The 12,887-nt window shown below is 36.0% G+C and overlaps 1 protein-coding gene across 1 annotated transcript in view; it reads right to left on the bottom strand.

Annotated features, from left to right (window-relative positions):
* Window positions 1–2,494: 2,494 nt before the first annotated feature.
* The window catches only part of LOC135076712 (progestin and adipoQ receptor family member 4), a 74,562-nt gene continuing 64,169 nt past the window's right edge, over window positions 2,495–12,887 (bottom strand). Inside the window, exons 5-6 of the mRNA XM_063971132.1 lie at window positions 7,902–8,042; window positions 2,495–7,155 (exon numbers count right to left, since the gene is read on the bottom strand). Of these exons, the coding sequence (XP_063827202.1) occupies window positions 7,090–7,155; window positions 7,902–8,042 (207 nt within the window). The 3' untranslated portion in view covers window positions 2,495–7,089. The remainder of the gene's footprint in view (window positions 7,156–7,901; window positions 8,043–12,887) is intronic.

The following is a 12,887-nucleotide window of genomic DNA, read 5'->3' as shown; positions in this document are numbered from 1 at the left end:
CAGGGCATTGTATGCCCAGCCTGTACTTGCACAGCTACCAGCGTGTGTCCTAAAAATTTTCATATTTGGGTTACGGGACTATTCCCACCTCTCGTTCCCACCCCACTGCTACAACTCCTGTACAGCTAGGATCTACAGCTTGACCGCCAATAAAAACCCAACCAGTGAAAGTCAAGTTTGTCCCGGGGGAAAATTAAACTGTCATTTGACCCGCAACGAAATGAATTTGGGGTAGTATGTTTTTTAATCAGGGTACTGTTTATCTTTGCAAGGTTGTACCTTCAGCCCAGCGCATCATAAACGCAGTCGCTCCGACCCTGCGGAGGCCGAGCCGGCTAGGCTGCGATATAATAATATGGCGCATGCGTCACCCGGCCCGTATGCGCCGAGATTTCGGGAAGTGTTACTATGACGGTATGTTGTAACGTAAATATCTTTATCATCGTCATTCATTGTATATTTTCCAGGTAGGCATGAGTTAGTGACTAAAACCCCCAGTAAAAAGTTATTCGTAACTGAGCTCCTTTTAAATTAAACTGTTGCGCTGCTATTTTCTTTCTATTTTATGATTTAAGTACTGATTTTTGGTATCTTGTCTTTGTGATGCCCAAAGTAATAAATGTTATTTATTTTAATACAATTTTGTTCATGCGTTCAACGCCTCTTTCTCTCTTTTCTTGCTTTCCACGAAATTTTCGGCTTATCTTTGGCATTCAGGCTTTTTGTCGCTTGTTTACGGCTAGGCCTTTTATTCTCGTTGTAAAATAAAGCTAAATTATATTTATTTGTAATTATATCTACACTTGCTTATCAAAGTTTTAAGTGTAACGTGAGAGGTAGTATTTTGGCGATTAAAAATGGGCGGATCGGTCACGGCCCAGTGCACAATGGACAATTGGACATGTGGTTGCTATAGCGTTGATCGCAGTTCCTGGTGTAGTATGTTCAGAGTACTAAAGAGTGTAGGGCGATGATTTGGAGTTTTTCGCTCCCTAGCAACCTATATTGGTAACTGAGTACTTTTTTAGTAGCAATTTAAAATACTCAGGCTGAGTTGTACCACCTAACTTTGACCGTAACTTTAACGATAACCGGTGTATTTTGTATAGAGTTTGACAGATTTTTGACGTTTGTCTAAGTTAAAGTAAGATGGTGCAATACAGCCTTAGTTGGTTTTCTTTATTAATTTATGGATGTGACAAACCATATTATTACTCGATAGACTTTATGTAATGCCAAGTAACACTTTCTTTAGCTTTGTTGTCTTTTTTTAAGTCGTAAGAGCAGCACAGAGTACATCCGCGTCGATAGTATTTTATTTTTCTCGCGATTGTGCGCCAGCGCATCGAGGCCGGGTAACGACACTTTACGTCAGCGCACCCGTATTGATGCACAGCGTGCACTTGCAATGCGCTTCCTTCATTAATGCAGCGCCTATCTTGGGTCGGAAACAGTTAGTGACTTTATAGGACCTCGAATTCAGGTATTCAGGTAAATGTTGTTGTCTTTCAGCAACTGCCATAGTAATTAATTTTAGTACTATAGTACTTTCAGCACATTGTCTTGGTTATTAGGTAGGTATATCGTTAACATTTATCACCGATTCGTAGTTATTTTTGAGTGTCTAATCTAAAGAATAAATTGAAACTTTATCTTCTTATCTCTCTTACTTAGTTAATACTGGTTTTACTGCGGCGTTGAAATGTAGGTAGTTATGTGGCAGTGTTTTTGTCAATTAAGAGTGTTATGTTCGCCTCCTAATTCACGGTACCGACCGACGCAGTCTCAGGCCTTCGGGTTTTCCCTCCATAATGGAGTGACGCAAGCAAGGAGGCTGACAGATCATGTCCAATGATTATCAATGGACTATTTCAGATTAGCTCCATGACCTGATAAATTAATAAGTCATAGAGCCGCTCTGAGCGGTGTTATTAGAATACTGGATGATTTATTTGTTGATTTAATTTGTTCAACCGGTCGCATGTAAGTACTATAATGTGCACGTGAATCAACAAAACAGAAAAAAATAAGTCTGAATATTGTTAGCAGCTATGTCGACATATGTATTATCTGACTCTCTTGACCTGCGCTACGTACAAACCTACGGAGTTACCGCGTAGCTTTTTTTGTACAGTACAAACCAGTAAAAATATAATGTGAGTTTACCATGGAGGTTACCTCCATGGAGTTTACTATAATTATGTACATTGCTGTACAATGTCATATTAGCGTACAATTATTATTATTGATTGCAGATCTATTTTCAGCCCACACGCAACTCGTGTGTTGATTTACATTATTTATTAACATAATTAGTATGAAATTTCTATTTAAAAACGTAGGTATCAATTAGCGATAACTTTGATAAATATAAATGCCACGAATAACAAAATTATTTATAGTAATCAATAAAATAAATAACTGACAAGGATTGTTATATGGATTATGTAAATTGCTGTATTGAGGATAGGTGGATAGGTAAATGAAACATACATTTGAATTCAAATTAAACTTTAATACTCTCTTCAACGTCTACGGATTGAGAATGATCAAGGTTCGTACTCTATGTAGTACAAGAGTGCAGTAACAGTAACGGAATAGTTCCTTAAAAAAGTTAAACCAACGTTATACAAAACTTAGTTATATTGCTTTTGAATATCACTCTACATTCGCTGCCTTTACGGCTAAGTTATTTATTTTAATACTCGTATAGTAGATAAAATTGCATTGCAAAAATGAAAAAGTAAAGCTAGCATTGGAAATTTTCTAAAGTAGGTACGTCTACTAGAACGAATGATATTGAAATGTTTAACAAAACGTTTTTCAGGAAAATGCATTTAAGTACTATGTATTTTTATGCACAATACATAAATTAGGTTATGATGTAGTTTAGGTTTATTTGAACTCTTTCTTTGGCATCCATTTTTTTACATAGTTCGGGCGAAATTTTATAAAGACACATTTTTATTTAATATAAAAACCATCGTGCATAAAAGTAAAATTAGTATTCTTTGTTTGTTTCAATTGTATGCCTTTAAATAACAAAATATGAAAGCAAAATATTTTACATCTTAACTACGTTAAGAATATAATTAAATTTTAAAAGTTTTTTTCCGTTTTAATCGTAAATCTTAATTTAGAGGCATCCTCAAATAGCGCGCTCGCCTCAGTAGATTCGAGTACGTATAAAATTATTCTCATTACGTTTTATTAGCGTGTAAATAACGAACATTAGGCAAGTCACAATTAATAGTTATAATAAAATAGAAGAACTTTATCAACCAACTAATTTGACTGCTAGATTATAAATAATTTTTGTACAGAGACTTTTCGAAATATAGGTAGCGTCTTTAGTTGTAATCACACAGAAAAATAAACTTTTTCCTATTGTAAATACATGTTGTTGTAACTATTCGAAAACATTTATTTTCCAAAAATATATAAATGAAAATAATTCTGTTGATTAGAATAGAAGATCGCGTATGAATGAAGGGCGCGTGTCAGCGCGCTGAGCGAGCGAGCAGAGAGCGCCGCACCGCTTCGCCCAGTAAAAACCTCAAGTACACTTCCACTCATCTAAAACTATTTCATCCACGATAAATCATTAATCAAAACAACAGACCTTTGACAAAAGTAGATATTTAAAGCCATCAAAAAGATTTGTTTTAAAAATTCAACGATTGTGTAAAATTTTCTCTGATCGAACGTTTACGCGACTACTTTTGTCAAATTTCTTAACAATTGTCATCTATTTATTGCTTGTAATCTACCTAACTACTCACACTACGGTTAGTCTAATCCTTTGAGTAATACACTATCGAGCGAGTAACGAGGGATACGTGTTCGTTCGCGCACGTCCATTAGTGCCGTGAAGCGGGAAGCGCACAACATTCATGATTTTAATACAAAAATATAACGAATGTTTGGTCGTCGATGTTTCCTAATTAGTACACAGTACACATCAAACAGGCAAATAAGGAACTACGCACGACTAATCCAGAAACCAAAATCAGAAGAACATTTAAATTACTCATCGTAGATCTCAATAAGACATTGTAGATTGACTGATTAGACTACTCACGATGAATGTTTATTTCTGATTTATTCATACTAAGTGATTCAGTTGCCACGTGTAGTTATGACTGCGCCACATTTCTGAATTATTCAACATTCTTGGGTGGTTTTCAAACAACTTTGATAAAACGCTTTTAGAATTTTAGAAGCCTACGGCATCAGCGTCAAGCTTCGCGAGAGTGAGCGCATCTACAAGAAGCATCTCACCACTTGCCGAAATTTTACGCAGTTTTAAAACTCCAATTGACTTTTAAATAATCATAATACTATTTTATGATTACCTTAATATGAGTGCGGACAAATATGATTTCCCTAAGTGGATATATTTAACGTTCTATTGTATTGCGTTATTCTACGAATAAGTTCATTTCAATAACACCAAACCGCACAAAATCAATGTAACCAAAATCTTAGCTAGCGTTAACTTACTATTAGATGATGAAGCATTAACATTATGTGATTTAAAGCACGATGATCACTAACAAGTAAATGCTAAAATATGATTACTCTATCAAATATTTGACTAAATCCTGGTATGGAATGTAAAAATAAGATCGATAAAGATATAAGCTAATTTTTCTATGAGCTATCACTAGTCGAGCAAACGTGTCTTTTTACATTGTGTTGCCCTCGGGTCTAGACTCACACAGCCCACGCTTTAACAATAGTAAGTACCTGTGATTAATTATACGAATCGCAATTATCTTATTCACAAGGGATACATGAGTGTTCTAAACTACAAGGACAGACCGAAGTAGGACGATTTATAATTAAAGTTTGTAGTAACAATATTATTTAACGCTATGCCTAATTTCAATACATCTACGAAGAGCATTAGATTTCGTTTCGCGTTCAAATGATCGGTTTTAATTGTACTCGAAAACTTATTACTAATTATCTTAGTTTTTATTTATATCTGAACGCTAATTTATATAAACAACCTGATTTATTGTTTAGAAGTTTGAGTGTCGGATATATTAAGATGAGCCATGCTATAAAACGTTATCATAAACCTATCAAGTTACGTTAATTGGTGTATAATGGATTTGAATATTACGATCACTTTAAGATAAGTTTTATTTAGTAAAGGCTACACTTGCCCTAATGATACCTTCGATGCGATAAACAATACCGTTGCTGTGTGATTATTAATGTTGTTGGTATAAACAAATTATGTATTAATTAGCGTAATTAGTCATTATCAAAGTAACACTAGTTTGTATTATTTTAACACGATTATTATGATTATTAAGGATAAGGTGGTTTTGCACATTATGCAGTGCACCTTTGTAACATAAATTAACATCATATTTTAGTACTTGCAAAAGTGTGTTAAGGATTGGTATTAGTGGCGACATGAATTTAATAGGTACCTACACATTTTTTGTTCTTCTCAAACGCAAATAAGATTTTTGTATGATGATGCTCTATGTAGTTATCTTGCTTTTTTTTTAATTTACTTTATGATGCTTTTAATCACGTTTATTGAATAAAATATAATACCCATTCCAAAGGAGTAAGTGTGCGAAGTTAGACGTTTGCACTAGCGTCCAAAATTGAATTGTGACTTTATGTTCAACCCAGAATTAGCTGGCATCGCGTTGATTGATTTTAAATTATGTTTTTGGCCAGTTAACTCTACGTTTTTCTCGGTTTCCAGTCGTACTTACTTGCATGCAATCATTTTAATCTTTAATTAAACCATTAAAAGATATCCTCACATTACCTGTTTTGTTGAAGGAATGTTTCGATACTATTATATTTAGGTATTGATAATAACTACCTAGTTACATAACCCAGTAACCTACTTAGTTACATAATAATTATTTATGTCCTTTAGCATTGTTTGTAATTAATATACGAAAATAACTTGGGATAATTATGTTTTGTAATAACTAACGTAGTAGGGTTAAAATTATATGATACAATTTAAATTATTCATTGCAAGAATGACTTCACTACATGTCTTGAACATAAATAAAAATCGTATATTAGTGCAAAATAAAGATAAAATGCTTGACGCTGACAAAAAATAAGGAATGTTAAATATGTATACATATATGAATATTATTAATTTATGTTTTTTTATTTAACTAACTAACACGACAAAACAGAACAAAATGTGTTAGTCAGTCAAATAAAAAGAACCTTAAATCATCAATATTACATTCCTTATTTTTTGTCAGCGTAAAGTTTTTATCTTTATTTTATCCATAACTTGTAGGTAACTTTTGGAATTCAAAAAGAGTTACTTATTTTGGGACGTTTACAAAATTAAAAATGGCTTGACCTACATTAATCTCGTGTTATTTTCCATTCCACGATGTTGACTTCGGAGATTCAGACCCGCAACAAAGTAAATAGGGAATTATAGTTTATTAATACACTATGGTTTAGTTTATAAACTTTACTTTAAATATACGGGATCCGTTCAGTGTAGGCGGAAGACAGGTGACAAGGAAAGGCGCTTATCACATGAGTTGGTGCCACCTGTCTACTATGTCGCGCTGATAAGCACGGATGTATTTTTTTTTTCGTAGCAAACATAAACCCAAAACTGTAGCAAATTTTGAACCTCCACGTCTTTGTTTTCAGTTCGTTTGGGTACTCACTCAACTCAAGCAACGAAAGGCTTCCTTTAATGGTAAATCGATCCGAGTTTCAGAAATGCAAAGGTCTAAATTCAACATTTTTTTCTGAATCTTTCACGTTTTGAAATGTGCTGCTGCTAATTCAAGGTTGTCTTTAATCAGGGCTTCCAGGCCATTAAAATACCTTTATCTTAAAAAAAGGGAAATTGCAAAAATATATAACTCTTCAGCGATTGCGTACTTTAGTATTCACAAGTGACTGTTTAATTTTTATGAGAGCAGATAAAGACCGCATTTCTTCGTTCCCACTGGGCCCTGAGTGACCCAGAGTGCCCAGTGGGAAAGAGGGCCTTATTCAGGGTTGGATCTAGATCAGCAGTGCGAGGCTGCGCAGGAGTGGGCGCGACGGAGGGCCCGGCGGGCGTCAGAGGTGGCGCAGCGGCGCGTGGCACTCTACGCGCGACATCCACGCCAGGTCACGGGTCGTCACCTGGAATGACAATTGACAATCTCAGGTAATGAAAAAACTTAAGTGCAAATTAAAATTAATCTATATCCATAAAAGCGAAAGGTCACTGATTGACTGACTCACTCACTCATCACGAAATCTCAGAAACTACAATTGCTAGGAGTCTCAAATTTTGCAAACTCCACCCCTAAAGGAGTAAAGCGGGATCCACGCGTATGTACATACGCGTGGATCCCTACAAGTCGTGAGCGGCCAATAGTAGAATAATAAAAACACCGTCCCAATGTATGAATGATGTATGATGTACAAGCGAAAATACATAAGACTCTACATATTTGTTGCAATAACATCTTTTGCAGCAGCTGTTGTCTCTACATGAAACTTAATAAGAAGATTTAAAGTTACGTGAGCTTGCTTTCATAATGTATGTATGATTCAGTATATTGCGCGAGACACGTATTGGCCCACTAAGATTGAGAGCAACCCCAGTAATAATAGGAGCACTATCCTGGGAAGGTAGTGTAAAAGTACGGGACTATTCCCACACAGCTGCAACTCCTGTGTAGTCAGGATATACAGCTTGACCGCCAACAAAAACCCAACCAGTGTAGGTCAAGTTTGTCAAGGGGGAAAATTAACTGTCACAGGACCCACAACGAAATTAACCAGAAGAACATAGGAGTTCGAAGTTAAGGTTCGACTTAGTAAAAGTAAATCGACTTGAGTAAAAGTAGTGAAAACTTTCTGGTATGAAAGGAGTTTGCTACCTGGTGCATGGAGTACACGGCCAGGACCACGAGCACGTGCATAATGTTATGCGAGTTGAGGCAGCGGTCCACGGTCCCTGGGAACCACTTCTCCGGGATGTGCATGGCTCCGATGACGCCACCTCCCAACGAGACCGCATCCTGAAGTTAAAAGACATAAAAATATTATTATTTGTACCTTTAATATTTTTGCCCTCAGTTTCGCTCACGTAATAGTTCTGTCACAAAACGACTAAGGCCTTGTCCAGAAGGGCTAATTCGCCGCGAATCCTACGCGCGAACACGAGCGAATTTATAACTCGCGCGTGTCTTGTAGACGCATTGCGTAGAATTCACCCTACCTGTTGATGAAAACCGCATGAAATTCCCTTCAGCAATTTTGAGTTTCTCGCGAACAGATCGACGTGCGGGGGACTCTTATTTTATAGTGCTAATGTTAACGATTCAGTGGATCGAAAAAACTGATTTTCTATTGTTTCTGTGCACGCGAACGTCAATGGAGATCAAAATTGTTCCTGACTAAGATGACTAATTAATATGAGTAGTTATATCACTTGCTATTTGTTTGTGCATCAGAATGACATCAGGCAGATCAAACTACGTTCAACAAGCAATTTACCCAGAATTTTGTAATTAATCGCTTTGTAGGCGCGAAGCTATAATCATCTATAGGTATCACTTAGGTTTACAATTATCCATTTGTTATACATCAAGTAAATGTATAATTTGAATAATTTTATCATTGCAGTACTATATGTATAGAGTACTAAGAATCTACATACCCGAAGTAGCAATTAAACTGCCTGTTCCGTGAAATACTGAGTGTTCCTCAACATCTTAGATGCCTATGAAATAATATTAACTTGGTTACAATTACATTGATATTATTGCATAATATTATGTTGATATCATCATCGCCTTCTTTCTTATTCGTAACAAACTAAACAGTCCTACACAAAAATGATTTTTTTTATGAATTATGGCTCTGTTCTGTAGAACGCGTGAAAATATTATTTCTTTATCTGCAAACCATTAAGAACTGGAAATGCAGAGAAAAGTACAGCGACTCATTAGGTTAGGGTCAAGTGTCTCTGGGAAGCATTATAGCAATTATCTTGAATCTTATCTGAGTGTTTAAGTCTTCACAAATACGAGTAAGTTACCGTCATCGGAAGAAAACACTGCGTGTTATTTATAAAATACATTAGTTAAAACCCGTTGTGATTCATAACACATTAATATTTTATGATTATACCAAGTTTTAATTGTTTATGTATCTTTTGGGGTAGTTAGGTAATGACGCATTACGCTGGGGTCAAAGTCACGTGCGGTGGTAATCAGCCAGGGCAGACTTTGGACGCTAATATTGTGACAGTTATAAATCGGTATAGCTGGTTATTTTATACTGCATTCTACGAGGTGGAACTCTACTTTGATATAATTTTTTCAGTGATTGTGACAGTGACAGATTCAGTGGCGGGAAAGAGATCTGCGAGAGAGAAAGAATAGCTGTGCGGAGACGTGGGACAACAAGTTTGTATAATAAGATTTTAAACTTTCGCGTTGCAGCATCGCAGCCGTAACGTCAAGCCGTGTGTACATAATGTAACTCATTAATAAACGTCGCGTTAAGACCTGTGTCTTACTATTTTAAATAAGTTTGTAGATGACCCATATTTTCTTGAAGAGTCACACAAGAGACACGTTGTTGTAAGTTGTATTCATTATCTTAACAGTATTTTAACCAAAGTGGGTTGGCAGTATATTATTATATGACTCTACTATTTCAATCTGAGTGCATCTCATGCGTTATCTGCCACTAACTAGCAGATGACGTAATGTAAAAGTATACATAGGCTGGGTGGCACCATCTTACTTTAACTTTGACAAACGTCAAAAATCTGTCAAACACCATACAAAAAACATCGGTTATCGTTATATTTACGGTCAAAGTTAGGTGGTGCAACTCAGCCTTAGAGATCCAGTTCAACCGTTCTATATAGTTTAAGTTTTGAGAGGGTAATTAAGATTAATTTGGCTCGAAATTACATGTGTACCTACTTAGTAGGTTGTCTGTTATCGCCAGGCTGTACCGAAGCCCTATATCTGGGCGGTTTGCAGCCGCGACCCGTTTAATCTGCTTAACGCATATTATATTACTCTACTACTTCATATGTTTGCCTTTAGAGCATTATAACTATAGCTCTGGCGCTTACAGTCAGTGCCTGAGGTTTAAGGAGCGGCACGGGAGTGTTTTTGCGATGTCAAATGTCAGTGAGACGTCAAGTGTACTTCATATTTGTATACACTGTCACGTCATAATATGTCAATGTCACCCTTCCCGTGCCGCTCCCATACGTCAGGCACTGACTCAGTTAAGTACTAGACCTATAAGTTGCTTGCCTTAAGGTGAGTAGGGGAACGAGGGGCTTGTTGTAACAGTTTTCATTAAAACTAATATATCTTGAGATCTATTGATTAAATGTCTACTAAATAAAGATGGGTGGATGCTGTAACTGTTCCTGTACCAAATCAAGTAAAAATAATACCATAAATATTGGTCATTATTTTACAATCAATTATTTTCTAGAAGAAGTGCGGTGTTACAACTTACCTCGTGCTTGGGGCAAGTTGTAACATCTACCGGGGCAAGTAGTAACGCCAAAAAAAAGACAATAATACCTTTAATCATTTCTTTTTAGCTTGTTTTTAATAAAATTCACATCTTTTAAAAGTAAGTATTATATAATTCTTATCAAAAATCAACGTAAATACACTTTTTTAGTAAGCAACACCTAAAAATTAAGTAATTAGCAGTCTTATTTAGTTAAACACTACTTATAATTATATTCGCACTTTTAAATCACAGTGATTAAATTATTTATATCTAAGGTATGCTTCGTAATTATTAATTGTAACATGTTACAACAAGCCCCCGCATTTTGTTACAACTAACCCCATGGTATGATTTTGAACATTTATCAAGATAACTATTTAAACAATTTAGCAATCATAAAAACTGTTACACATTATCAGAGATAGATAAATTTGAATGGAAATAAGATATAGAACATTTGAAATTAGTCAGTAATAATAACCCAAACCGATATTTTACGACAGTACAATTTTATATTACCTGGCAAAAATGAAGCACGTGCATACTTCCGCTCATTGCGCCGGCCGGCGGGACACTAGCTATGGCAACATGATACGGCGCGGTATAAAGGTTAAATCGAGTCAAAGACATACGTCAATTGCGTTTAAGATCCTAGTGAAAAGAGCCTGTTACTACTTACCCCTGTTACAACAAGCCCCTCGCTCCCCTATGCATATGTTATAGTCAAACCTCGAAGTTCCGCCACTCCTAGGTTTGACTAGTCAATCCTCAGGTCTGACTAGAAGTCTTAGTCAAAGCCCAAACATTTCGGCCTTTGACTAAATAATGTTAGTCAAACCTAGGAGTAATTAATTTGGTCAGGCAAAGGTCGAAACTCAATTTAATGATATCGGGGTTTGACTAGTCAAACCTGAATTAAGACTTTAAACTAAACTATACTTCATTCTGCTTTTCTATGTAACGTAACGTTCTTATGAATGGTACAATACAGGTAAAATTAACGAGGTTTGGTTCGTGAAAAGGTGAACTCTAGAACATTTTATAGAGCGGCTCGTTGTTCTGTTACAAGTAAATGCTCTAGTCCAGGGTTTCCCAATTTTTTTTTTGCCAAGGAACCCTAATTGATTATACTTTTACTAGCGGAACCCCCGTACTACTCCGCCCGCACGCCCTGCCCCTCCCTTGTGCAACAAAATATAACAGAAGGTTATATTTTGTGCTTGTGCGTAAACAAGTCGGTGCGCGCGAAAAACGTCGGTCACGAAACGTGGGATAATATTTTTTACGGAACCCTTGCGGCCTTTCTACGGAACCCCAGGGTTCCGCGGACCACCTTTCGGGAACCGCTGCTAGTCTATACTCACCTTTACTAGACTAAGTTCCCCAATGTCGTCGCACTTTCTCGATGCCACGGCCGTTCCTAAATTTTCAAATAGTTCTGTGAAATAGTTTACAAGTTACAGTCACGGAATACTTTAAATAGTCACGGCAATATTTCTTCTAAACAATTTGGGGGAAGACTGTTGACTAGCTTTTAATAACTTTCAGTAACAATTAACGAACAATGCTCGGGAGTTTCATAAGTTAACAATAGTAACGATTTCTATAATAATAACATTGCCCTGTTAATATGGTTCGCAAGATGTAATGTACATGGTATATTATGTACATGTGCGTTATACTATCTGATTCTGATGGATTTTTTATTTTATTATTATTCCCTACTGTTGGAACTCCGGTTTAGATAGGATGTAGTACAGCTAGATCACCGATAAAAGTTGGCCTAGTGAAGGCCGTTCATAAGTGCAATTGAAAATTAACGTAGATATAAATGATATCAAATTAAAACATTTTATTTCTATCATTTAATACGTGTTATTAGCCTTTGTTAAGAGCTCTCTGGAACAACGAACAGCCTGTACCGTATGTAGGGTTTAATTAAACTCCATACGAGACACGTCGTGCTGGCTCGTACGACGCCATTCATTATTGCTGGGCTCCCGGGGTGCTCATTTAGCTACGAGCTAGCTCCAAGCTTTAGACAATATCTCTCTAGTACCTGGAGACAATGTAACTGTATGGATTCCATTCGAGAAGTCACATACATCTATATGTTACGGTTAATGTGATAAATTGAAAATTATTAATAATAACCGGTTATTATGACAGTCGCGGTAAAAGTGATAAATTAATCACATTCAGTGATTATTTAATAATTCAACCTTAGTACTAACAAATTTAATAAAAGAGAACAACATCTTGTGTACGTGCTCATGTACAGCCAAACTTTTGTACGTTTTGATATCATTATATTAATATAATTTGGCATAATGAGTTTGGAATGTTTCTTGGAAAATATTACTTTTCCA

The sequence above is a fragment of the Ostrinia nubilalis genome, chromosome 12 (assembly GCF_963855985.1).
Source record: "Ostrinia nubilalis chromosome 12, ilOstNubi1.1, whole genome shotgun sequence".
Lineage (NCBI taxonomy): Eukaryota > Metazoa > Arthropoda > Insecta > Lepidoptera > Crambidae > Ostrinia > Ostrinia nubilalis.
Note: the sequence above shows the minus strand (reverse complement) of the source record. Positions and strands in the feature narration are given on the sequence as shown.